The sequence below is a fragment of the Heterodontus francisci genome, chromosome 48, assembly GCF_036365525.1.
Source record: "Heterodontus francisci isolate sHetFra1 chromosome 48, sHetFra1.hap1, whole genome shotgun sequence".
NCBI lineage: Eukaryota > Metazoa > Chordata > Chondrichthyes > Heterodontiformes > Heterodontidae > Heterodontus > Heterodontus francisci.
The window spans coordinates 7,322,923-7,348,608 of record NC_090418.1 but is presented as its reverse complement, the minus strand read 5'-3'; the positions used below and the strand labels follow the sequence as shown (position 1 = coordinate 7,348,608).

The following is a 25,686-nucleotide window of genomic DNA, read 5'->3' as shown; positions in this document are numbered from 1 at the left end:
GTGTGAGAGGGAGCTTTACTCTGTATCTAACCCCCGTGCTGTACCTGTCCTGGGAGTGTTTGATGGGGACAGTGTAGAGGGAGCTTTACTCTGTATCTAACCCCGTGCTGTAACTGAACTGACAGACTCTGGGTGGTTGAATCGAGAATGAGATTCAGTTCCACCATCTCTATCCATCACCTTTAACGAGCACAGAATTCACTGCAAAAAGATATATTTTAAAAAAATGCAAAATATTCTCAGCAATGTAAGTAAAGTGAGTGTCGATTTACCCTTTTTATGTCTCTTGATGAAGAAATGGATCAAACACGCCGCTGCGGAGATTAACAGGATGACAGAAACTCCAGCTATTGTCTGGTACAAGACAGGAAGTGGTGAGAAGATTGTCCCTGAAAGAGAAGTTCCATTATCCGTACTTTGTGAAATGAACATGTGGTATTGGGAGCCCAGTCAGCTCCAGGCAGAGAGGGGTTGCTTTATTCATGGATCCTGGGAATGGGAAGGCGGTACAGGCGGATCAGGAGACAGGGCTGCGTTAGGGTTAGGGTTAGTCTGGGTTCGTTACACTCTCCCATTTCTCCTCCTGACTTATTTTGCTCCCTGCTAATAGAAGGGACTGGGTGGGGGGAGGTGAGGTGAGGTGGGAGGTCAGTGTGGTTTGTTTTCTATGGAGCCTGTTCGATCTTCAGGCAGTCAACGCTGTCCCCTTTCTTTCCCTTCCGCCTTGATGTTTTGCCCCTTCCTCTCCTGACCTTGTCCGGGTCGCAGCTAAAGCACTCAGGTCAAATCCAGATAAGCAACCGCAAGTGGGGTCAAGTGTTAAGTCTGCTTCCTTTCCCTCGCCTTTAGAGGCACTGAGGCCAATTCGCGGGCTCCTACCAGCAGTCTACCGGCAGAGAGCAGGCACAGAGATGACGGGCTGAACGGTCTCCTTTCTGTGCTGGAACCATTCTATGATTCTGCATGGAGCCAGCCAACTAAACGTTGACCAAGATGGGAGGTCAAGGCCCATTAACCCCTCGATCTAAAGAATCACACAGTCCCTGAGACTGATTCCAACTGCCTCTTCATTTACTCTGAGGGTTTTACACTCATTTCCCTACCCACACTCCCTTCCAACAATGAACCAAAGCTCGGGAGACATCAGCCCCAGACTCACCTATTTCTACTTCGACCCCCTTGCCTAAACGTTGGAGTTCAGTTGGAAGACACGTTTGAGAGTTTTCTTTTCCCTGTTGTTTGTTGCCTTGCCTAACTCTCGAAGACCAGCTCTCAGGCACCACATTTCTAAGTTCCAACATCCATGCTTCTGCAGTCTTACAACTCAACCCTGCCCATACGGACCACTTTTAAAGACAAGCTTTTTTTTTAAGCTCACAATGGGCTTTGGTAGTGCCGATGTAGAGAAGACGTGGGGGAGGTGGTGACGTAGTGGCAACGTCACTGGACTAGTAATCCAGCGCCCAGACTAATGCTCTAATGCTCATGGGTTCGAATCTCACCATGACAAATTGTGAAATTTGAATTCAATTGATAAATCTGGAATTAAAAAGCGAGTCTGGTGGTGACCATGAAACCATTGTCGATTGTTGTAAAAACCCATCTGGTTCACTAATGTCCTTTAGGGAAGGAAATCTGCTGTCCTTACCTGGTCTGACCTACATGTGACTCTGAAATGGCCTAGCAAGAGATTCAGTCGTATCGAACCGCCAGTACTGTGGGTGTACTTCCACCCCAGGGACTGCAGTGGTTTAAGAATGCATCGCACCACCACCTTCAATAAATGCTGGCCTAGCCAGTGACACCCACATCCTATGAACAAATACAAACAACTTGTGTGGGAGACCAAAACCAGAGGCCATTAATATAAGACAGTCACTAATAAAACCCAGTGGAGAAAGTTCAGGAGAAAGTTCTCTACTTTAGAGAAAAGAGTCCCATCCTTTCCAGTCCTTCCTGATAGTTGTGCCCAGTCAGTATTGCTACCTTCCTTGTGAATCTCAGATGGATTGTGCCCCAGAGTATCAAAGAGGTTTGTAGGAAGAGTCCATCGGATTGAAGTCTTCCAAGATGAGACTGGTATTTGTGGACTGCAGAGTGACAAATATTACACTTTTCTGAAGCTCGGAGGAAAGGAATTAACCAGGCAGTTATCGACTGGTCCACATAACGTCAGCAACAGGGAAATTACTCGAGATCTTCATTGCAAATAAAATGAATGAATCCGAGAAGGACATGAACTGATTGGGGACAGTCAACTTGGAAGTGTGAAGGGAGGGGTGTAGAAGGTGGAATCTCCATAGCCTACCAGAAACTAGAGAAAGAAAGACTTGCATTTATATAGTGCCTTTCATGAACACCGGACATCTCAAAGAGCTTTACAGCCAATGAAATATTTTTGAAGAGTCATCACCGTTGCAATGTAGGAAACCCGGTAGCTAATTTGCACACAGCAAGCTCCCACAAACTGCAATGTGATAATGAACAGGTAATCTGTTTCGGTGATGTTGATTGAGGGGTAAATATTGGCCCCAGGACACCGGGGAGAACTCCCCTACTCTTCTTCGAAAAAGTAGCCATGGGATCTTTTATGTCCACCTGAGAGGGCAGACGGGGCCTCAGTTTAACATCTCATCCAAAATACAGCAACACTGACAATGCAGTAATGCACTGCAGTGTCAGTCTTGATTTTTGTGTTTAAGTTCTAGCATTGGACCTGAATCCAGAACCTTGTGACTCAGAAACAAGAATGTTACCAACTGAACCACCCTGGCTAAACTGCGTCAGTGATTGGAGGAGAAAATTAGAGGAGATGGAAGATGAGGCATTGGTAGAGACATAAATGTGGGCAACATGTTCGCTGTTTACTGTCACGTCCAGCTGGCAATCCTACATGATGCAGATGTCGGGGAGTGGGTGGGACAGCAGCCGAACTCTTATCCCTCCCTCAACCATCCCCCATGCCCCCTCCCACCCTCACCACCTGACATCGGGTAGCAATTGGGCGGAAATTACAGCGTGCAAATTGTCAGAGAGAATGAAGGAGATGACAAGAGGATTTAAACAGGCAAGGTGCAAATGGGCAGATCAGTGGCAAATGCAGTTTAATGCAGAAAAATTTTGTATTTGGTAAGAAAGATAGTGAATGGAAATATACTTTAAACTGTACCTACCCTGTACAAGCAGAACAGAACCATTTCCATGAAGTGCTCTGGAGAGAGGTTTGAGGATCTTAACCTGACACCTATAGGTATCACTGTCCTTCAGAGCTGATTGATTGATCTTTAAGACTGATGATTTAGTTGCTAAGTGAGCTGTGATGGAGACTCTTGAATCAGGACTATCGCACTGTGACGATTCAGAAACATTGGCCTCTACATGGCAGGACACCTCAGTCCTCTCCCAGGTCCAGGTGAAGTTGAGCTGTTTTGGGACCATGGCTGCTGTCCATAAGGTGCAGTTCAGAGTGATGACTTCTCCTTCCGCTACCGCGAGAGATGAGGGGGACTGGGAGACGTTGCTTACCATCCGTCCGGGCGCTGGATAAAAGGGACACAAGACTCAGGGAATGGTTACTGGGGGTAGCCACCACTTCAGAATGAACAAACATTCAAACAACAATGAAGAGGGAAAATCAGTCTCAAACGTAAGCTTCCTGAGTCACAGCGAAGGGAAGAGTCACTATGTTGGGATTCCACTGCCTCCTCACAGGTTTATATTCAGAGGGGCTGCAAACAATGCTAAAGAGCACCAACTACACTTTAGGAGGATGGTGGGGGTTGTGGGGACACCATTGGGTCCACACCCACCACTGGACTGAAGGCTCACTCCCTGTCCAGCAATGAATTGAGCAATAACAACCACCAGTTCAAGAGTTCAACATCCTGGGGGTTACCATTGACCAGAAACTGAACTGGACCAGCCATATAAATACTGTGGCTACAAGAGCAGGTCAGAGGCTGGGAATCCTGCGGCGAGTAACTCACCTCCTGACTCCCCAAAGCCTGTCCACCATCTACAAGGCACAAGTCAGGAATGTGATGGAATACTCTCCACTTGCCTGGATGGGTGCAGCTCCAACAACACTCAAGAAGCTCGACACCGTCCAGGACAAAGCAGCCCGCTTGATTGGCACCCGATCCACAAACATTCACTCCCTCCACCACCGACGCACAGTGGCAGCAGTGTGTAACATCTACAAGATGCACTGCAGCAACACATCAAGGCTCCTTCGACAGCACCTTCCAAACCTGCGACCTCTACCAACTAGAAGGACAAGGGCAGCAGATGCATGGGAACACCACCACCTTCATGTTCCCCTCCAAGTCACACACCATCCTGACTTGGAACTATATCACCGTTCCTTCCCTGTTGCTGGGTGAAACTCCTGGAATTCCCTCCTGAACAGCACTGTGGGAGTACCTACACCATACGAACTGCAGCCATTCAAGAATGCAGCTTGCCACCACCTTCTCAAGGGCAATTAGGAATGGGCAACAAATGCTGGTCTTACCAGCGACGCCCACATCCTATGAAAGAATAAAACAGAGAGTTGGCAGCAATCTGAATAGGCCTTCAGTCAAGTCAAACCCATTCCTCTACTGGTTACTCTCCAGCCTTTCCCAAAATCAACCAAGAGACTCAGTGATAGCCCGACATATATCCAACTTTCACGGACTGCACTTTCTCTTTCTCTTCATCTAGAAGTGGGGCAGTTGGCTGAGAGTGGGTGGGATAGCGTTCTAAACCATCTTCCTCCTCTAAGTGCCCTCCCTCAACCTGACACCCTGACACCCCCAACCTCACAACCACATTGCAACCTGAAATCGGGCAGTAGCTGGATCGAAAATCTAACTTGCAAACAATCAGGAAGAGGATATTAAAAAGGCATGCAAGAAATGGGCAGATAAGTGGCAGCTACAGTTTAATGCAGAAAAATGTGCCAATACATTTTTAGAAAGACAATAAAGAATGAAGATATACCTGACGGGGTACCTACCCTGTACCAGCACCACAGAGACATTGCCATGAAATTTCCCGAGCAGAGGTTTGAGGATCATAACGTGACACTGATAGGTACCACTGTCCTTCAGAGCTGATTGGCTGATCCTTAAGACTGAAGATTTCGTTGGTAAATGAGCTGTGATGGAGACTCTCGGATCAGGGGCATGACACTGCAGCGATTCAGAAACACTGGCCTCTACATGGCAGGACGCCTCAGTCCTCTCCCAGGTCCAGGTGAAGTTGAGCACTTCTGGGTCTATGGCTGCTGTCCGTAAGGTGCAGTTCAGAGTGACGGCTTCTCCTTCTGCTACCGAGAGAGAGGAGGGGGACTGGGAGACGTTGCTTACCATCTGTCCGGGCGCTGGATAAAAGGGACACAAGACTCAGGGAATGGTTACTGGGGGTAGCCAGCATTTCAGAATGAACAAACATTCAAACAATTTTGAAGAAGGCAATTCAATCCCGCACAAAAAATTCCGGAGCCACGGAGAAGGGAAGAGTCACTATGGTGGGGTCCCACAGAATATAAACCCAGCTTCCAGCGGACTCTGGGTTACACCTATCAGGAAATATTGAATAGGCCGAGGCTGGTTCCTCTGGAAACGAGAAGGCTGAGGGTGAGCTTGATCGAGGTCTTTAAGATTATGGCCGGAAATTCCGCCCTCCCCAAAGAGCGGTTTGGTGGCGGGGGGATGGGGGGGAGGGCGTGCGTAAAATGGAATAGGAGGCTCAGAAGGCCCTTCCCAATCCGCTCCCGCCTCCACCGCAATTTCTGCGGGGCTGCAGCAGCACAAAATGGCCTGCTGCCCAAGGCCAATCACGGCTCTTAAGTGGCCGGTTAACAGCCACTTAAGGGTCTCCGCCCGCCACATTGCAGATTTTACCCTTGGCCGGTTGGGTGGCCAGGCCTGAGAAAAGCCGCCTGACAAAAGCAGGCAGCTTTCTGACGGCCTGGGGGTGGTGTGGTGGTGGGGGGGGGCACCTAGTCAGGCACCCTGTGCATGACAGAGGGCCTCTCCTAATGCCCCAACCACCCTCAGCACCCAACATGCCCCCCGTTTCCCCAATCAACCACCCTTGCCTCCCCAGGGCCCAACCGATTATCCCCGACGAGGCCCCAAAAGCTCACCTTTTCCCATGGCGACCTTCCTTTTCTTGTTGATGCTGGGTTGCTGTCCCAGCAGTGGCCACCATTCCCGGTGGAATTGCTGGGATTAAGAGCTGCCGGCCGCTGATTGGCCGGCAGCTCCATTTGGTGGGACATCCTTCCTCAATGAGATGGAAGTCCCGCATCAGACCAATGAAAGGCCTGGGGACTGTAAAATGCGGTCCGGTTTCCCAGGTCAGATGGAGACGGGATCACCACTGACTTTGGCTACCACAAGGAGTGGTTGAGGTGAATAGTGTAAATACATTTAAGGAGAAGCTGGATAAACACATGAGGGAGAAAGAAAAAGAAGGAAATGCTGATGGACTAAGATGGAGACGGGTGGCAAGATGTTGGTGTTGAGCATAAACACCAGCATGGACCTGCTGGGCCGAATGGCCTGTTTCTCTGCTGTGAATACTATATAAAACTGTACTCTATCTTGCCAATGAGGGAACCTTCTCCTTCTCTTCTGTCTGAAGTGGTGCAGGTAGCTGGGAGTGGATGGGACAGCTCCCTAAACCATCTCCCTCCCCTAACCACCAACCTCCCCCCTCCCAGACCCCTCCCACCACCTGAAGCCAGGCAGTAGTTGGGCCTTAAACACAACTTGCAAACTATCAGGAAGAAACAACCAGAGGACATGAACAGACATGGGGAAAATGGGCAGATATGTGGCAGATACAGTTTAGTACTGAATAAAAAGTGACATTTTATTTTGAAAAGCAAGATAAAGAATGGAGATATAACTTAAACAGTACCCACCTTGTACCAACACAACAGAGCCATTGCTATGAAATGTCTCAATCGGGATGGGATTCAAAATCGTGACCTGACACCTGTAGATGCCACTATAGTTTAGATATGTTCGGGTGATGGTTAGGACGGAGGATTTATTTGCTAAATGAGCGATGATGAAGACTCTTGGATCAGGACTATCACACGGCGATGATTCAGAAAAATTGACTTCTGCAGGACAGATGACCTCAGTACGATCCCAGGTCCAGCAGAAGCTGAGTTCCTTCGTGTCTGTGATTGCTGTCTGTAAGGTGCAGATCAGATTGACGGCCTCGCCTTCTGTTACCCAGAGAGAGGACGGGGACTGGGAGACCTTGCTTTTCATCCCTCCCAATGCTGGATAAAAGGGACACAAGACTCATTAAAGTGCCAGGTCAAAGAATGTGGAACTGACTTAACTAACATGAGTGAACACTGATCTGGAGTTAAGAACTGTTAACGGCTCTGGGAGATATTACCACCACTGACTAATCAAATACCAGAGGAGAACCAATAACCTTGTGTGATACTGAGACATGCAAACCAGAGGCTTCCAGATTAGGGCCGTTTGGTACCGAGTAACCCAATCTCAGGAAATGCAGGAGGGCAGAGAGGGCAGGCACTGGGGAGAGTGGGAGGGGCACTGAGATGACAATTATGCTCAGAGTTCTTAATCCTTCAACGAGTAAAATGAGCCAGATTATTAGTCTCTGAGCACAATCCAGTGAACCACCCTCTCCTCCTCGCTGGGATTTTAATTGCTCCACCATTGGTGCCTGTGCCTTCTTCAGACAGTCCTTAAAACCTACCTCTTTGACCAAGCTTTTGACTATTTGACCTAATATCTCCTTATGTAGCTTGATGTCATATCTTGTTTCATAACGCTCCTGTGAAGCGCCTTGGGATGTTTTATTCTGTTAGAGATGCTTCATAAATACAAAATTTTGTTGTTCAATGATGAGGAATAGCATAACCATACAGGTTAAGTAAAACTAATTAAATTTATTTACACTTCAATTATATACAGAAGCAAAAATGCAGGGCATATGAAACACAGTAGCAGCAACATTGTGTCTTTATACAGATTCTATGACATATGATGGAAAATGTCACAAGGCAACCAATCAGTAGATCCGCACCCATTGAGTTTCAGGGACTCTATTCTAGTCTTCATCTTCCAGTATTGTCTGGACTAGGGCTCAAACTTGTTGCCTTCCGATGCACAGACAGGAACACTACCACAGAAGTGGCTTGCTCCTTGCCCTGTAATTATTAAGTGTTAACAAGAACCTATTCAAGAGTTGGAAACACTCAGCCCAGACTGTACGTCAGGCCAAGTGCATTCCTTCCATAGATTGCTACCCAGCCCTTCTCCGAAGAAACCTTTACCATCCAAATGGAAGCTCTGTTCTATTCTACAAAGCAACTCAGTGACAGCCCTAAAGATAACAAACTGTTCTCTGTGCTGTCATTGAGGGAACTTGCTCTTTCATTTGTGTGTGTGTCTCTCTCTCTCACTTTCCTCTTTCTGTCTTGTTCCCAATTGGTCTGTTTCTCTCTCTCTTCTCTGTCGTTGGCTGTCTCTTCTCTCTTTCACTGTCTTTCTCTTTTGTTCTCTACTCTCTTTCACTGTCTCCCTTCTTTCCCTTTCCTCCTTCCTCTCTCTTTCTCTGCGTTCCCTCTCTCCTTCCCTCTCATTCTCTTCCCCTATCTCTTTCTCTTGCTCCCTTCTCTGTGCTCACTCCCCACCAGTTTCTGACGATCACTGTGCCCCTTTGAGACCCACATCCCTATAGACTATTCTGATCACCAGGAAGGTTTCTAAACTCTCCTGAGTTAATCTCCTGAATCTTGAATCACCGCTGTTCACAGGCTGGCTCTCTAGACGGTGCAAATGGAGAATTTTAAATAGCAGTAGGGATCACGGCCGAACCCACCTTACCTGTAGCAAGTAGAGTAATGCAGCATGTCCAGGTACAGAGAGGATTGAGGGCTTTCAGCATCATGGACAAAGGCTGATTTATGTTGCCTTTACTTGGGTGAGAATTCTTTATGTTTCCCTGTCCACATCTGACCACAATATAACTGCTCCTGCAGTGGCAGTTGTAAACCACATTTACTTCCTTAAAATACTCATCACACATCTGGTGTCGGGAGGTTTCCTGGGGCAGCGCACTGAGGCTGCTGTATGTATCACAACATCTTGCATTTATGTAGTGCCTTTATGTAGTGCTTTACAGGAGCAATTATCAACAAAATTGTACACCTTACCATATAAGTCTTACAGGAGACACGACCAAAAAATTGTTCAAAGAGCAGCATCTTAAAGGAGAAGTGAGAGGCGGAGAGGGTCAGGGAGAGAATCCCAGAGCTTAGTGCCCAGGAAACTCAACGCACGACAGCCAGCCGTGCAGCAATTAAAATCGGGGATGTGCAAGAGGCCAGAATTGGAGGAGCGCAGAGATCTCGGAGGGTTGTGGAGCTGGAGGAGGTTACAGAGATAGGGAGGGGAGAAGACATGGAGGGATTTGAACATCAGCATGAGAATTTTTAAATTTAAGATGTGGCTCAACTGGGATCCAGTGTCGGTCAGAACCTGTGTCCCCAGGGCATTAACCTGGGCCTCTAAATTACTAATGCAGTAACATTACCACTACACCACCATCTCCCCTAATGGCTGAGTACAGAGTCAGGCTATTTGTGCCATCAAGTCCGTGCTGCTGTTTCCCTCCATGTGAACGACCCAGTCGAATCTCTGTCTCCTGCCCCTTCCACATGCTTTAATATCCCACCCAGTCCCCCTGAGTGTCCACCTGCCTGTCTTTGCCCAGTCTCTGCCCGTTTCAGCCCAAACCCTATCTGTCTCCACCTAGCCTCTCTCTGTATGCACCCAGACTTTGCTCAAACACGATTTGATAATAGTTTAAATTGGGTTGAGTAACCTGGGCAATTCACGCACATTCTTGGAGCTATCTTTGTATAGAGATTCTGATGACTCACTAGCTCAGCTTTCTGCTACAATAATTAGCACCTATTGAACCAAACTACTTTCAGCTGATTGACAGATAACTGTCACTGCTGGCTGCTTCTTGTTTAACAAGGCTATTTACCCAACCAGGAGATTTTAAAGCCGGATTCTTAATCTAAAATTTAAGCTTGAAAAAAGCTTATGAGAATTTACCACGTGCAGCAAATTTCCAACTTCACTCTGGAAAATATCTCCTCTCAGTGTGTCCCCTCACTGACAAGGTGGATGTGGAAAGAATGTTTCCTCTTGTGGGTGAGTCCAGAACTAGGGGGAACGGTTTTAAAATTAGGGGTCGGACATTTAGGACTGAGATGAGGAGAAATTTTTTCTCTCAGAGGGTTGTGCGACTTTGGAACTCTCTGCTTCAGAAGGTGGTGGAGGCGGGGTCATTAAATATTTTTAAGGCAGCGATTTACTTGTACTTCTTTCAATGTAGTATACTGTATTCGCTGCTCGCAGTGTGGTCTCCTCTACATTGGGGAGACCAAGCGCAGACTGGGTGACCGCTTTGCGGAACATCTCCGCTCAGTCCGCAAGCAGGACCCTGAGCTTCCGGTTGCTTGCCATTTCAACACTCCCCCCCTGCTCTCATGCTCACATCTCTGTCCTGGGATTGCTGCAGTGTTCCACTGAACATCAACGCAAGCTCGAGGAACAGCATCTCATCTACCGATTAGGCACACTACAGCCTGCCGGACTGAACATTGAGTTCAATAATTTCAGAGCATGACAGCCCCCCACTTTACTTTCATTTTTAGTCATTTTTTGTTATTTTTTCTTCCTTTTTCTTTTACATTCCTTTTTACATTTTTTACAATCCTTTTTTTGCATTTATTTCACTTCATCTTAGTTTGTTCAGTTTGCTTACCCACTGTTTTTTTCAGGTTGTTTTTCTTCAGGTTTGCACTTGCTGCTGTTCAATATTCAGTATATTCACACCTAATCTGTACTAATGCTTTGTCTTTCAACACACCATTAACATATTGTTTGCCTTTGCTCCGTGACCTTTTGGTCAGCTATGTGGCCTGGTCCAATCTGCACCTTCTCCTTTGTTATCTCTTGCCCAACCCCCACCTCATTTGTTTATAATCTGTGACTTTTCTAATATTTGTCAGTTCCAAAGAAGGGTCGCTGACCCGAAACGTTAACTCTGCTTCTCTTTCCACAGATGCTGCCAGACCTGCTGAGTGAATCCAGCATTTCTTGTTTTTGTTTCAGATTTCCAGCATCCGCAGTATTTTGCTTTTATATTAGATATATTCTTGTTAGGCAAGAAAATCAAAGGTTGTTGGGAGTAGATGGGAGTGTGGAATTTGAGACACAAATTGATCAGCTATGATGTCATTGATTGGCGGAGCAGGCTCGAGGGGCTGAATGGCCTCGCTCTGCTCCTAATTTGTATGTTCATTTGTTCAATGGGCAACTGACTGGTTGACACCATTAATTCTGACACTAATAATCGTGACAATGTCATATGGTATTTAAAGAGCTCCTGTTAAGTGCTGGCTTGCTTCATCCCCGTGTCCTTTCCGTTATCCATGGTCACTGTTTCTAAATAACTCACAGACAGTGTCCCAGACTTGAGCTTTTTCTCTGTAGAGAGGGCTTAGCTTGTGATCGATACGTCAAGCTTCGAAACCTCAGGCTTCCTGTCACTTGTTAAGTGGGTTATGCATTGCCTCACATCACAGAGGGAAGTCTTAAGTATAGTACTTGTGAATGGTACAAAACTCAAAAGGGGGGCAGCGGAATCGAAGGGGGGTAGCCCAGGAACTATAGTATGTGGCTCACAGAACAATGTTGGGGGCTGTAAATTAATAACAGATGAAATTAGTGCAGGAATATAAAGGACAGTGAGACCTGTATAAGCAGACACTCAGAAAAAGACACTGTTGTGAGTCAAATAAATTACAATGCAAAATAAGGCATCTCCGAAACCACAAATCTTGCAGCTGACTATAACTTCAGCTGGTTCCTCAAGATAATTTTTGCAGTACATGGCAACAACAGCAATCTACATTTCTACCGCACCCTAAATGTCCCAAGGCGCTTCACAAACAAAAATCTGACACCAAGCCACGTGAGGAGATATTAGGACAGGTGACCGAAAGCTCGGTCAAAGAGGTAGGTTTTAAGGAGGAGAGAGAGAGAGGCGGAGAGGTTTAGGGAGGGAATTCCAGAGCTCGGGGCCCCGGGCAGCTGAAGGCACGGCCGCCAATGGTGGAGCGATGGAAATCGGGGGATGCTCAAGAGGCCGGAATTAGAGGAGGGCAGAGATCTCGGAGGGTTGTGGAGGAGGTTACAGAGAGAGGGAGGGAGGACAAGACCCTGGAGGGATTTGAGAAACCAGGATGAGGATTTTAAAAGGTGAATCCCCAGTGTTAGGGGTCGGATGAGGAAAGACTGGGGAGTCTTGGGCTTTGAGGCTCTGGAGGGAGATGACCTTATCGAGGGACGTAGATCGCAATGGGCAGGAAACGATTTCATCCAGAAAATTACTTCGGAAATTTCTGGATAGAATTGGAAAAGAGACCCAAGAGTCATCTAGATCCCCTCTCTGCCTTCCTGGTAGCTACATGACACCTCACAGGAAATTGCCAGAGTAGAACAGGGGAGCACGGGTCCAGGTTGGTGAGAGGCAAATTTGGAACTGATCTGAGGAAGGTCTTCACACAAAGAATGATCCAATATTTGGAATGAATTGCTAGATAGAGTAGGTCAGTCCAAAATCCTGCAATCATTGATGGGCTATTTGGAGGCGATAATGACAGGGTGGGATTGTGGGGGCTAATAGAATCATCGAAAGTCACAGGAGGGAAGGAGGCCTTTCAACCCATCGTGCCTGTGATGGCTCTTTGGAAGAGTGATCTAAATAATCCCACCCCCTTGATCTTTCCCCACTGCCCTGCCATTTTTTAAAATCTTCCAGTATTTATCCCTTTTGAAAGTTACTATTGAACCTACTTCCACCGCCCCTACAGGCAGCATGTTCCAGATCAGTGCCTCTCTGGATGGAATGAGTTCAGATGGGCTGAATGGCCTCGCTCATCCATAATTATTCCTAGTGCATGAATCGCAAAAGGTTCGTACGCAGGTACAGTATGTAATTAGGAAAGCTCATAGAATGTTATCATTTATTGCAATTGAATACAAAAGTAGGGAGATTATGCTTCAGTTATACGGGACATTGGTGAGACCACATCTGGAGTGCTGTGTACAGTAATGGTCTCCTTATTCAAGGAAGGATGTAAATGCATTGAAAGCAGTTCAGAGAAGGTTTACTAGACTAATACTTGGAATGTGCGGGTTGTCTTATGAGGAAGGGTTGGTCAGGCTAGGCTTGTATCCGCTGGAGTTTAGAAGAGTAAGAGGCGACTTGATTGAAACATATAAGATTCTGAGGGGTCTTGACAGGGTGGATGTGGAAAGGATGTTTCCCTTTGTGGGAGAATCTAGAATGAGGGGTCACTGTTTAAAAATAAGGGGTCGCCCATTTAAGACAGAGATGAGGAGAAATTTTTTCTATCAGAGGGTCGTGAGTCTTTGGAATTCTCTTCCTCAAAAGGCAGTGGAAGCAGAGTCTTTGAATATTTTTAAGGCAGAGGTAGATAGATTCTTGATAAGCGAGGGGGTGAAAGGTTATCGGGGGTAGGTGGGAATGTGGAGTTGAGGTTGCAATCAGATCAGCCGCGATCTTGTTGAATGGCAGAGCAGGTTTGAGGGGCCGAGTGGCCTGCTCCTGCTCCTAATTCGTATGTTCGTAATTATCATTTGCTTTGAGTTTATTTTGTTAGGAATTAACGTAGAACCAAGCGAGGAGCTCAGTTGAGTGTTAAAGGTCTTCGGAGCGAGGGAGTGGAGCAACGCAATATATCATTAGGAGGAATTCTCAACTCTTAAGCAGATCAGTCCATCGAAGACTTGAAGACTGCTTCCAAATCTGAGAAGTCTCTTCAAACTGTCTCTATCTTCTGGGGAAGCATTAAGGAAACGCTTCTCTTCCGATCCTCCTCCAACCTTTCTCTCTCTGTCTCTCTCACATGCTTAGTTCTCATTTTATTTTATCAACGACATTATAGTCAGTGCTCATTGTGCTTTCCTCGCTCATCTCTAAAGTCCCCTCCAGCTGTGGCCCAGTGGATCGCAAACTTGTCTCTGAGTCAGAAGGCTGTGGGCTCACACCCTATTCCAGGGAGTTCAGTACAAAACCTTGGATGTCTGTGGGCGTGCAGCACTGTCAGAGGTGCTGACTTTTGGATGCGATGCTAGACTAAGGCCCTGCCTACCCTCTCAGGTGGATGGCGAAGATCCCATGGCCACTATTTGGATGGAAGAGTGGGGTAGACGTCCCGGGCCAATGTTTATTCCTCAATCAACATTGTTGAAGAAAAAATAAACAGCTTATCTGGTCATTATCACATTGCTGTGTGTGGGAGCTTGCTGTGCACAAATTGGCTGGCACGTTTCCTACATTGCAATGGAGACTACACTTCTAAAGTATTTAATTTGCTGTGAAGCACTTTGGGATGTTCTGAAAGGCACTATATAAATGCAGGCCCTTTTTTTTTGTTTTGATGTGACTCTGGACTGTAGGCCATTTGGTACCATTTGGTTTGAAGCTGGACTGGATTTCATTAAAATAATCCTGAAACAAGTTTTGTCCTGTTAAATCCTACGTTTTTATAGAACCAGGGAATGACAAAGCACAGAAGGAGGCTATTCAACCCATCATGCCTAGGCTGGACCATTTGGTCACGGCTATAAACCAACAAGGCCAAATGCACCTGAACCCCAGGAATTCCAGGGGAGGAGAACAAGAGGAGTTTCAACCGTGATGCTACCTACCAGTTCTTCATTGTCTGAGATTTCCTCAGTGGATGTAAACTGATATCAAATGATTGTTGTGTGTTATTAACAGCGCACCATCACTCTGAGATTCTCGATTGTGTAATGCTGAAAACAGAAACATTTTGTTGCAGCTTTTCATCCTACACTCATCAGGACAATTCGCAAGAATACCAATGTAAGGGAAAGCAACAAATTTACACTGTATGAGAAGAGAGTGCTGATTGGTTGGCAAGTGAACTCTGATTGGTAGAGGCGTTGCCATGGAGAATGCAGCGGTTTATGGTGACTGACAGTTAACTGCCAAGCTTGTTTGACGTTTAAACCAGGCAGCTTGACTTTGATTGGTCAAGGCATTGCTCTGAGGAATGAACCAGCGATTGGCTGCCACTTATTTTGTTCAGCTGAAACAGGCGCAATGTGTGTACATGTTGTTTCTGTCTGAAAAGAACAGGGCCCTGCGTATTAATATGTGTAACTTCCAGTACGCGCAAATGCGCCACACTGCAAGTCCGACTGACAATCTTCAGTTGGTTGTCAGCGTGATTCTGAGCACACTGAGGATTATTTAGCAAATGTCCATTCGCGGGATCACATCTAATGTTGGACACTGTCGTTTTGCATTTTGCAAGCACGGTCTGGTTGGGTACGGCCTGTACCTTGCCTGTTGCGAGCAATGGAAGGGTCAGCTGCATGGTTTAAATTTCAAACAAGCTTGGCAGTTAACTGTCAGTCACCATAAACTTGTACATTCCCCATGGCAACGTCTCTACCAATCAGAGCCCACTTGCCAACAAATCAGCACTCTCTTCTCGTACAGTATAACTTTGTTGCTTTCCCTTACATTGGTATTCCAGTGAATTGTCCTGATGAGTGCAAGACAAAAAGTTTCGACAAAGTGTTTCTGTTTTCAGCAATTCTCAAGTTCTGTACTACCAAACAACTATTCTGTATTGTCCTGGCTCAAGGCTCAATCCATCGAGATTAATCATTGAAGAGTTAAGAAAGGATTGGAGTAGAAGCTGTGTCCAATTATTTAGTCACCTCAACTCTGTTACTGGGGCTCATTCACCAGCGTCTCTTGTCACTCAGCATTTATCCTTGAATCATAAGCAACAGAAGGAGGCCATTCAGCCCATCCCACCCATACTGGCTCCTTGAAAGAGCTATCCAATGAGCCCCCCCTTGCTCTTTCCCGATAGCCCTGCAGTTTTTTTCCTCCTTCAAGTATTTATCCAATTCCCCTTTTGAATCTGCTTCCACCGCCCTTTCAGTCAGTGCATTCCAGATCACAAAAACTCGCTGCGTAAAAAAAAATTCCCCTCATCTCGAACCCCCCCCCCCCACCCCAGTTCTTTTGCCAATTGTCATAAATTTGTGTCTTCAGGTTGCCTGGCTCCTGCAGTAAAAACAGCTTCCCTGCATTTATGCATCAAATCCCCTCCTATAACTCTCAGGATGAAAGAGTTGTCTTATTGAGGAAAGGTTGAGCAGGTTGGGCCTATACTCATTGAGTTGAGAAGAACGAGAGGTGATCTTATCGAAGCGTAAGAGTCTGACAGGGCTTGACAGGGTGGGTGCTGAGAGGATGTTTCCCCTCGTGGGGCAATCTAGAACGAGGGGGCACAGTTTCAAGTTAGAGCAGTAGAGGCTGGGTCATTGAATATATTCAAGGCTGTGATTGTTGATCTACAAGGGAGTCAAGTGTTATGGGGGGGGCAGGCAGGAAAGTGAGTTAAGGCCATGATCAGATCAACCCATGATCTTACTGAATGGTGGAGCCGGCTCGAGGGACCGAATGGGCTTAACTAGGGGCCGCCAACACGTTGATCACGAGCTACTGGTGGCTTGTGTTGGCCTTTGAAGCAGCTTGCACAATGCTGCTGATTGCTCGTGTGCTCCTGCCTGTGTTAATCCGCACATGCGCATCGGCGTCACCGCGTACTGATGCCACAACGGGGAGAGCGAGCGGGCAGAGGTGGCGGTGGGGCCAGCGGCGAGCACCGAGGGCGCAGCGAGCAGGGGGCCCCACGGCGAATGCCGGGGGAGCCAAGAGAACTGGCTATAGGGGGAAAAGGGCCTTTTGTGCCAAAATAAGCAGCGCCATCTTTATTACTGGCAGCTGCCTCAGTCACCGTAGACATTTCAGTCATTTGTACCCGTGTGAGAATACCGCCACCTAGTGGTGGCATAGTGGGCAAAGGCATTCATTACAATATAGCAGCATAGATTATATATATACATTACAATACAGCTACAGCATGGGTTATACACAGAGTAAAGCTCCCTCTACACTGTCCCCATCAGAGACGCCATCTATCAGTCAGCCATGACCACCTACGGCAAACGTGTGAAGCGGAAAGCAGACTGATTTCAATCTCATTTTGAAGAGCTGGAACCTGTCATAGCCGCTAAGCGCATTGCACTGCTGAACTACAAGAAAGCCCCCCAGCGAGTTAACATCCGTAGCACTTAAAGCAGCCAGAAGCGCTGCACAAAGAACAGCCAGGCGCTGCGCAAATGACCACTGGCAACACCTATGCAGTCATATTCAGGCTGGCCTCAGACACCGGAAACATCAGAGGAATGTATGATGGCATTAAGAGAGCTCTTGGGCCAACCATCAAGATGATCGCCCCCCCCCTCAAATCTAAATCAGGGGACACAATCACTGACCAACGCAAGCAAATGGACCGCTGGGTGGAACACTACCTAGAACTGTACTCCAGGGAGAATGTTGTCACTGAGACCGCCCTTAATGCAGCCCAGTCTCTGCCAGTCATGGATGAGCTGGACGAACAGCCAACAAAATCGGAACTCAGTAATGCCATTGATTCTCTAGCCAGTGGAAAAGCCCCTGGGAAGGACGGCATTACCCCTGAAATAATCAAGAGTGCTAAGCCTGCCATACTCTCAGCACTCTACGAACTGCTTTGCCTGTGCTGGGACGAGGGAGCAGTACCACAGGACATGCGCGATGCCAATATCATCACCCTCTTTAAAAACAAAGGTGACCGCGGTGACTGCAACAACTACCGTGGAATCTCCCTGCTCAGCATAGTGGGGAAAGTCTTCGCTCAAGTCGCTTTAAACAGGCTCCAGAATCTGGCCGAGTGCGTCTACCCTGAGGCACAGTGTGGCTTTCGAGCAGAGAGATCGACCATTGACAGGCTGTTCTCCCTTCGTCAGCTACAGGAGAAATGCCGTGAACAACAGATGCCCCTCTACATTGCTTCCATTGATCTTACCAAAGCCTTTGACCTCATCAGCAGACGTGGTCTCTTCAGACTACTAGCAAAGATCGGATATCCACCAAAGCTACTAAGTATCATCACCTCATTCCATGACAATATGAAAGGCACAATTCAGCACAGCGGCGCCTCATCAGACCCCTTTCCGATCCTGAGTGGCGTGAAACAGGGCTGTGTTCTCGCACCCACACTGTTTGGGATTTCCTTCTCCCTGCTGCTCTCACACACGTTCAAGTCTTCAGAAGAAGGAATTTTCCTCCACACAAGATCAGGTGGCAGGTTGTTCAACCTTGCCCGTCTAAGAGAGAAGACCAAAGTACGGAAAGTCCTCATCAGGGAACTCCTCTTTGCTGACGATGCTGCATTAACATCTCACACTGAAGAGTGTCTGCAGAGACTCATCGACAGGATTGTGGCTGCCAGCAACGAATTTGGCCTAACCATCAGCCTCAAGAAAACGAACATCATGGGACAGGATGTCAGAAATGCTCCATCCATCAATATCGGCAACTACGCTCTGGAAGTGGTTCAAGAGTTCACCTACCTAGGCTCAACTATCACCAGTAACCTGTCTCTCGATGCAGAAATCAACAAGCGCATGGGAAAGGCTTCCACTGCTACGTCCAGACTGGCCAAGAGAGTGTGGGAAAATGGCGCACTGACACGGAACACAAAAGTCCGAGTGTCCGAGTCCTGTGTCCTCAGTACCTTGCTATACGGCAGCGAGGCCTGGTCAACGTATGTCAGCCAAGAGCGACATCTCAATTCATTCCATCTTCGCTGCCTCCGGAGAATCCTTCGCATCAGGTGGCAGGACCATATCTCCAACACAGAAATCCTCGAGGCGGCCTACATCCCCAGCTTATACACCCTACTGAGTCAGCGGCGCTTGAGATGGCTTGGCCATGTGAGCCGTATGGAAGATGGCAGGATCCCCAAGGACACATTGTACAGCGAGCTCGCCACTGGTATCAGACCCACCGGCCGTCCATGTCTCCACTTTAAAGACGTCTGCAAATGCGACATGAAGTCCTGTGACATTGATCACAAGTCGTGGGAGTCAGTTGCCAGCGATCGCCAGAGCTGGCGGGCAGCCATAAAGGCGGGGCTAAAGTGTGGCGAGTCGAAGAGACTTAGCAGTTGGCAGGAAAAAAGACAGAAGCGCAAGGAGAGAGCCAACTGTGTAACAGCCCCGACAACTAATTTTTTCTGCAGCACCTGTGGAAGAGTCTGTCAGTCTAGAATTGGCCTTTATAGCCACTCCAGGCGCTGCTCCACAAACCACTGACCACCTCCAGACGCTTACCCATTGTCTCCCGAGACAAGGAGGCCACTGTCCCCATCAAACACTCCCAGGACAGATATATCACCTGTTAGAAAAACAGCTAAATACTTTTGCGTTTCCTTTATCGCTGCTTACTCATTGAAGCCCAGGACGTATTTTTGAACCTGATTGCATGACTAAGGATGTCATCAGTGCCATGAAACCTGGAGGCTGGAGGAGAATTTTCCCAGGCAGTCCTTGTTATATGTTAATGTAGCACAGGAGAGGCAGGGAGTTTCCCGAGAACCCTCTTCCCTTAGACACCGAGGAGACATTCCGCTTTATACATCTCATTTTTAAATGCTTCGAAAATAAGTTACTTGTTCCACAATCTTCACTTGCATGAAGTCTTCGAATTATGGAGAATTGTGTGAAGAGATCGCAAACAGAGCATAAAATAGGGACACAGAAAGGAGAAACAGATGTGTGGGAAATAGTGAGAGAGAGAAAAAGAGATGGACAGCGAGATAGATATATATACAAATAGAGAGAGAGAGAGATCACCAGACATATATCAATATATATATATATAAAAGAGAGAGAGATAGATACAGTGATAGATACAGAGATGGAACATTCAAGAAATCTGGATAGATGGATATCTGATAGAGAGATAGATATAGTGTAAAATATATAGAGCAACAGAAAAACAAAGACTTGTCTTTATATAATACCTTTCACAACTTCAGGGTTTCCTAAAGTGCTTTGCACCCAATGAAGTACTTTTGAAGATAGATAGATAGATAGATAGATAGATAGATAGATAGATAGATAGATAGATAGATAGATGGATGGACGCATGCACAGAGGAATGGATGGATGGATGGGTGGATAGATGGAAATGGATGGTTGGACAGTCAGATAGTCAGGTGTAGAATACAGCAGAGGATCTGCTCTGTTGATGTTCTACTCACGTACCTTGAATTAAAAACAGCCAGATGCTGATCAGGAGGACACTGGGGAGCTTCAAGTCCATATCTGTACCACTCGCTGTTGAATAACCTTCGACTTGAAGAAGCTTCGCAACTTTGGATATCTCACGTTAGATAGCCATTAACGTATCACCTTCATGAGAGCAGACTGCAGCCGAGCCCTGTGCAGGGAGATCTCAACTCATAGCCCATCAGAAAGCAAGCTGGACAAGTGTCTTTTGTAATCCCATCTCGACAAGACAGGAATTAGTTTTACCAGGCGTGTGGAGGTCATCGGATTTTGGGGAAGTTTTATTCTGACTCAGTCTCTCTCAGCCCTGTCGCCACACTGCAAGATTCAACTTTCACACTCACTCACTTCCCTCTCTGTCTCCAGGGTAGATTGTGTAATCGCTAAGACCCTTCAGTACCAGATGACAACTAAGACTTGTTCTTGTATTTCACCGTTAATGCTCATCCAGGACTCTCCTATCCCGCACAATCTCACCATCGAGTTCTTTGCTGAATCCATTGGGAAACTGTTCCCAGTGCGAGAACTTCATATCCGAATTCCCATCTCCTCGGTATTCCATTCCCTTCAACCTAGTGCACCTCCGAGACCTCCTTCAGCCCCAAATTCCAACCCATCATCCCAACACTCCATCCCAACCCATCATCCCAACACTCCATCCCAATCCATCATCCCAACAGTTCATCCCAACTCTCCATCCCAGTGCTCCATCCCAATGATGCATCCCAGCACCAGATCCGAATCCTACACCCCAACTCTCCATCCAAACCTTCCATCTCAAAGCACCATCCCAACATTCCATCCCAATGCTCCATCTGAACTCTACATCCCAACCCTCCATGTCGACATTCCATCCCAACCCGAGATCCCAATGGCCCATCCCAACACTCCATCCTAATGCAAAATCCCAACACTACATCCTAATCCGACATCCGAACCTTCCATCCCAATGCTGCATCCCAACCCTGCAAATTAATGCTCCATCCCGAGGTCTCATGTGTGATTGACCTTTCACCCCACACTTGGGTTTCCTTCCCCCTCACTTTCTCCTGTGATGACCCTCCTCTGACATCCATCCCCAGGCAAACTGGCACACGAGCTGAGGATCTCAGGCCACGGGGTCGCGACCTGCCTTGAGTCAGGGTCCGGCAGGTGAGCACTCGAAGGGGTAACAAGGGGATGAGGAGGGGGGAGAAGGGCAAATGAGCACATGAGCTTTGACTGGCGCAGTGACTGGGGGGGTCGGAGTCATGAGCTGCTCTCACGGTGATGTTTATTATTAACCGAGCGTCTGATCCTTGTTGGAGACCCGGGGGGCAATGAGCTCGAAACGACCTGTCAATCAGGACGTGGAGAGAAGGAGAAGGAGGGGATCGAGCAGGAAGCGGGAATTGGTTGACACGCAAACTTGTGTTTTGAAAGCCTGAGGACTGCAGGAGGGAGGAGATACTGAGGGAGGTGAAGAGTCTCACACTGGCCCCAGGAAAGAATGGCTTAGAATGAGAGATGGGTCTTGGATCCCGCGCGGGGTGAGCAGAGTGAGTTTAACAGTGCGTTTGCAGTCTTAGAGAAAATGAAGACATTGAACGGAGCAATTGTTCTCCATAATGTGGAGAGACAAGGATGTGATGAAGAGATTCGGAAGCTGGTGGTGAGCATGGGGCCTCTCTGATGACAAGCGTTTCCTTCTATCCTGTTTGGGTGTTGCCAAGGTGTCGGTGCCATGGGCCATGCTGGGTGTGGGACAGTGCTGCAGATCAAGGGCTGGGTTTTCCCAGGGCTTCAGGAAGTCATCCTCCGCGTGGATCGTTGGGGCTCTGAGGGGGTCCTTTGATGCTCCGATTGTCCCCTCCCCACTCCCCATCCCAGCCTGCCACAAAGAGGCTGCCTCCATCAAGCTGGCAGCCTCCGCACACGCCACCTGTTTCAGTGCTGTATCTCTCTATGACTTGCATCAGCTCCTAGTTGCATTGTAAAATATCACTTTACAGATATATTTTCATCGATTTCAGCTCGACATCCATAGTCGGAGATCATCACCCACAAGTGAACAAGCCCAGTAGCTCAATACAGGGCAATGATTCCTGTTTAAATCACAGCATGAGGTAGCCAGGAAGGAGGCCATTCTGTCCATCGTACCTGTACTACTGCTCCCTATACCCCCTCGGAAGCTGTAAATTTTAAATCTCTGACTATTCCTGCATTGCTGAAGTGGCTGAAGCTTTGCGGGGAGATGTGGGTTAACAAGAAGCTGCTGGGAATCGAACCCTCTCTCACCTGGTCCCGCCAACAACACTCCATTATTAATCGCATTGTTTTTCCTAGAAGGGTTCACCCGCCTCACCAGTATGCTGCCGAAGGGGGTGTAAACTGTCGATCCGTTGCTGCAAACCACGTCGACTCCTGGGTGTGCGCGACCATTCCTGGGGACAACAGAACACAGTTAGCGCCGAATACGATCATCTCTCCAATCCACTCTCCCCATGTCTGATGGACTCGCCCATTTACACAGCCCCCTCAGGCCTGTGATCCTACATTGGAAAGGTACCAGTGAATCTCCCGTGGCATTGCTCACCGTTCAAGTGTGACGTCTTACTTGTGACGACTAAAGTGTGACAGGAAATGAGGGTGACACTTACAGGAAGTGCGCTGTACAAGCGTACATTATTGATTATAAAAATAGATGGCCCGTTGTCCCCTGTTGTAGAATTGATGAAAATGTTCTCCTTCAGTGTGTTTGACCATGTAGGTTATACTGCAGGCTCTGGGGATGCCACCAATATCTCATGGAAGAGGCACACAATGTGGTCAGGGCAAATAGTGGGGATGGGATGGGGGGAGGGGGTTGGTGGGTTCTCTCCTCGGATACTCCAACCTCCTCTGTGCTCGCGGGCCAAAATTGTCTCCCAGTTAAACAATGCCTCAACTTTAAATTTCTTTTTGTTACGACCAGGTGAGAAAGGTGTCTAGGAGTCCCCCTCAGCCTTTACTTGGTCTAACCGTAACAGGGTATAATTTTAAACACACCGTGTTTTTAGCTCCCCCTCGGTGAATCCTTGTTCACAGCTTTCTAATTATCAGGCAAAGAAATGAGCTCAAACAGGTTATCTTAGGTTTCAAGAAGAAAAGTTGAAATTTATTAAACTTAAACTTAAGCTTTAATTCGGTTGATGCCTACGGATCCATGACATGCCCACGCTAGCATACATACTTGATACACACATGCAAATAGAGACAGAAAAGAGCAGAAGAAAAAAATAAAGTGGAAAAGTTTGAGGCAACATCTGAAGAGGTTTTGTCACGGTTCTTCGAGCTCACTGTTGAGTCCTTAATTGTAGGTAGTTCTTGCTTTGGGGCCTAGTATTCTTCTTAAACCTTGTTTGCTGTAGGAGACATTTCTCTCTTGGGGTTCATGTGTTCTTCAATGGATTTGGAGGCTTGTGAGAAAGAGACGGGAGCAGACAGGAGAGATCTTCTCAGTCCAGGAGCAAACAATCTTTTTGAGTTCAAACTCTCTGTGGCTAGCTCAAAAGACCTGGAACAGCCAGTTAGTCATGTGACTAACTGGTATAACCAGTCCTGGATTGTATCACCTTAGCAGTTCCTGGAATGCTCCTCTTGCACACAATATCTGATGATCAACATCCAAAGTGGGTTGAATGTGTCAGGGAATGGTCCTTTGTCCTTCCAAGCACTGTCTGTTAATATGCAAATGTCTTTTCCAGCCATGGCTGATCTGTTTAACAAGTCATTTCCTTGCTCCAGCAACATTTTAAAATCAATATTCATGACAAAATTAATGTGCCTCAGTTTTGGCAGTTGGGAGCCCGGGTTTCTATTCCCTCCGTGGCCTCACACCCTCCCCATCTCGGTAATCTCTGCGCTCCTCCAATTCTGGCCTCTTACGTATCTCGGATTTCATCACTCCCCCATTGGCGGCCATGCCTTCAGCTGCCTGGGCCCCAAACTCTGCAATTCCCTCCCGAAACCTCTCTTTCCTCTAAGATGCTCCTTAAAACCTACCGCTCTAACCTCATCCATCCGAATTTGCGACTCGGTGCCAAATTGTAGTTTGATAATCGCTCTTGTGAAGCACCTTGAGACATTTTGCTTTATTAAAGGTGCTATATAAATGCAAATGATTCTTGTTGAAGGAAGGCAAAAACTGCATCGAGAACGACAACGTGACAATTACCTGGGAGCACTGTACGCTCCACTGCCGTAGTCATCTGTCCCTCTGATTGTGTTGTTTGGATTTCCAGTACACAGTTGTCCCAGCTCCCAGCCATAATTGTGTGAGACAGAATTTAACACAGGAAAGGGAATCATTAAATTACTTTTGTTGGTACAATTTCTAAGGCCCGGCTCTTGTGGTCCCAACAACAGCGAACGCAACCTCCGACAACCAACTTACCGCCAAAACTGGGACGTTGCGGTGTGCCTCAATGTGCCCTGGAGAAACTCACACTGATGATCCCTGCTGTTCCGATTCTTAAAGCGATGGGGACCATTAGTGCGAGACGTTTGCTTATTTTCCCACAACTCAGACTGGGTGGGATATTAAAGGGTGCGGGGGGGGGGGGCGGGCGGGGGTGAGAGGGAGAGTGGGATTAGACTGTGTGGGATATTAAAGGGCGTGGGGTGTGAGAGGGAGAGTGGGATTAGACTGGTTGGGATATTGAAGGGTGCGAGGAGTGAGAGGGAGAATGGGAGTGGACTGGGTGGGATATTAAAGAGTGTGGGGGGGTGAGGCTGAATGTGGGAATAGACTGAGTGGGATATCAAAGCGTGCAGGGAGTGAGAGGGAGAGTGGTATTAGACATTAAAGGGTGTGGGGAGTGAGTTGGAGAGTGGTATTAGACTGGGCGAAATATCGCAGGGTACAGGGAGTGAGAGGGAGAGTGAGATTAGACATTAAAGGGCGTGGGGAGTGAGAGGGAGAGTGGGATTAGACATTAAAGGGTGTGGGGAGTGAGTTGGAGAGTGGTATTAGACTGGGCGAGATATCGCAGGGTACAGGGAGTGAGAGGGAGAGTGAGATTAGACATTAAAGGGCGTGGGGAGTGAGTTGGAGAGTGGTATTAGACTGGGCGAGATATCGCAGGGTACAGGGAGTGAGAGGGAGAGTGAGATTAGACATTAAAGGGCGTGGGGAGTGAGAGGGAGAGTGGGATTAGACCGGGTGGGATATCAAAGGGCGTGGGGAGTGAGGGGGAGTTTAGATTGGGTGGGATATTAAAGGGTATGGGGACTGAGGGGGAGAGTGGGATTATATTGGAGGATATGGGGACTAGGGCAGCGAGTAGCCCCCACTCGGCTCCAGAGAAGGAAATGTCCGACTGTGCAGGGGGCTCCCAGATAGGGAAAC

At 47.5% G+C, this 25,686-nt stretch overlaps 1 protein-coding gene across 1 annotated transcript in view; it reads right to left on the bottom strand.

Annotated features, from left to right (window-relative positions):
• LOC137357415 (prostaglandin F2 receptor negative regulator-like) overlaps window positions 1-25,686 on the bottom strand; it is a 40,769-nt gene that overhangs the window by 10,228 nt on the left and 4,855 nt on the right. The window contains exons 3-7 of the mRNA XM_068023761.1: window positions 22,596-22,741; window positions 6,917-7,285; window positions 5,000-5,365; window positions 3,174-3,539; window positions 273-389 (exon numbers count right to left, since the gene is read on the bottom strand). Of these exons, the coding sequence (XP_067879862.1) occupies window positions 273-389; window positions 3,174-3,539; window positions 5,000-5,365; window positions 6,917-7,285; window positions 22,596-22,741 (1,364 nt within the window). The remainder of the gene's footprint in view (window positions 1-272; window positions 390-3,173; window positions 3,540-4,999; window positions 5,366-6,916; window positions 7,286-22,595; window positions 22,742-25,686) is intronic.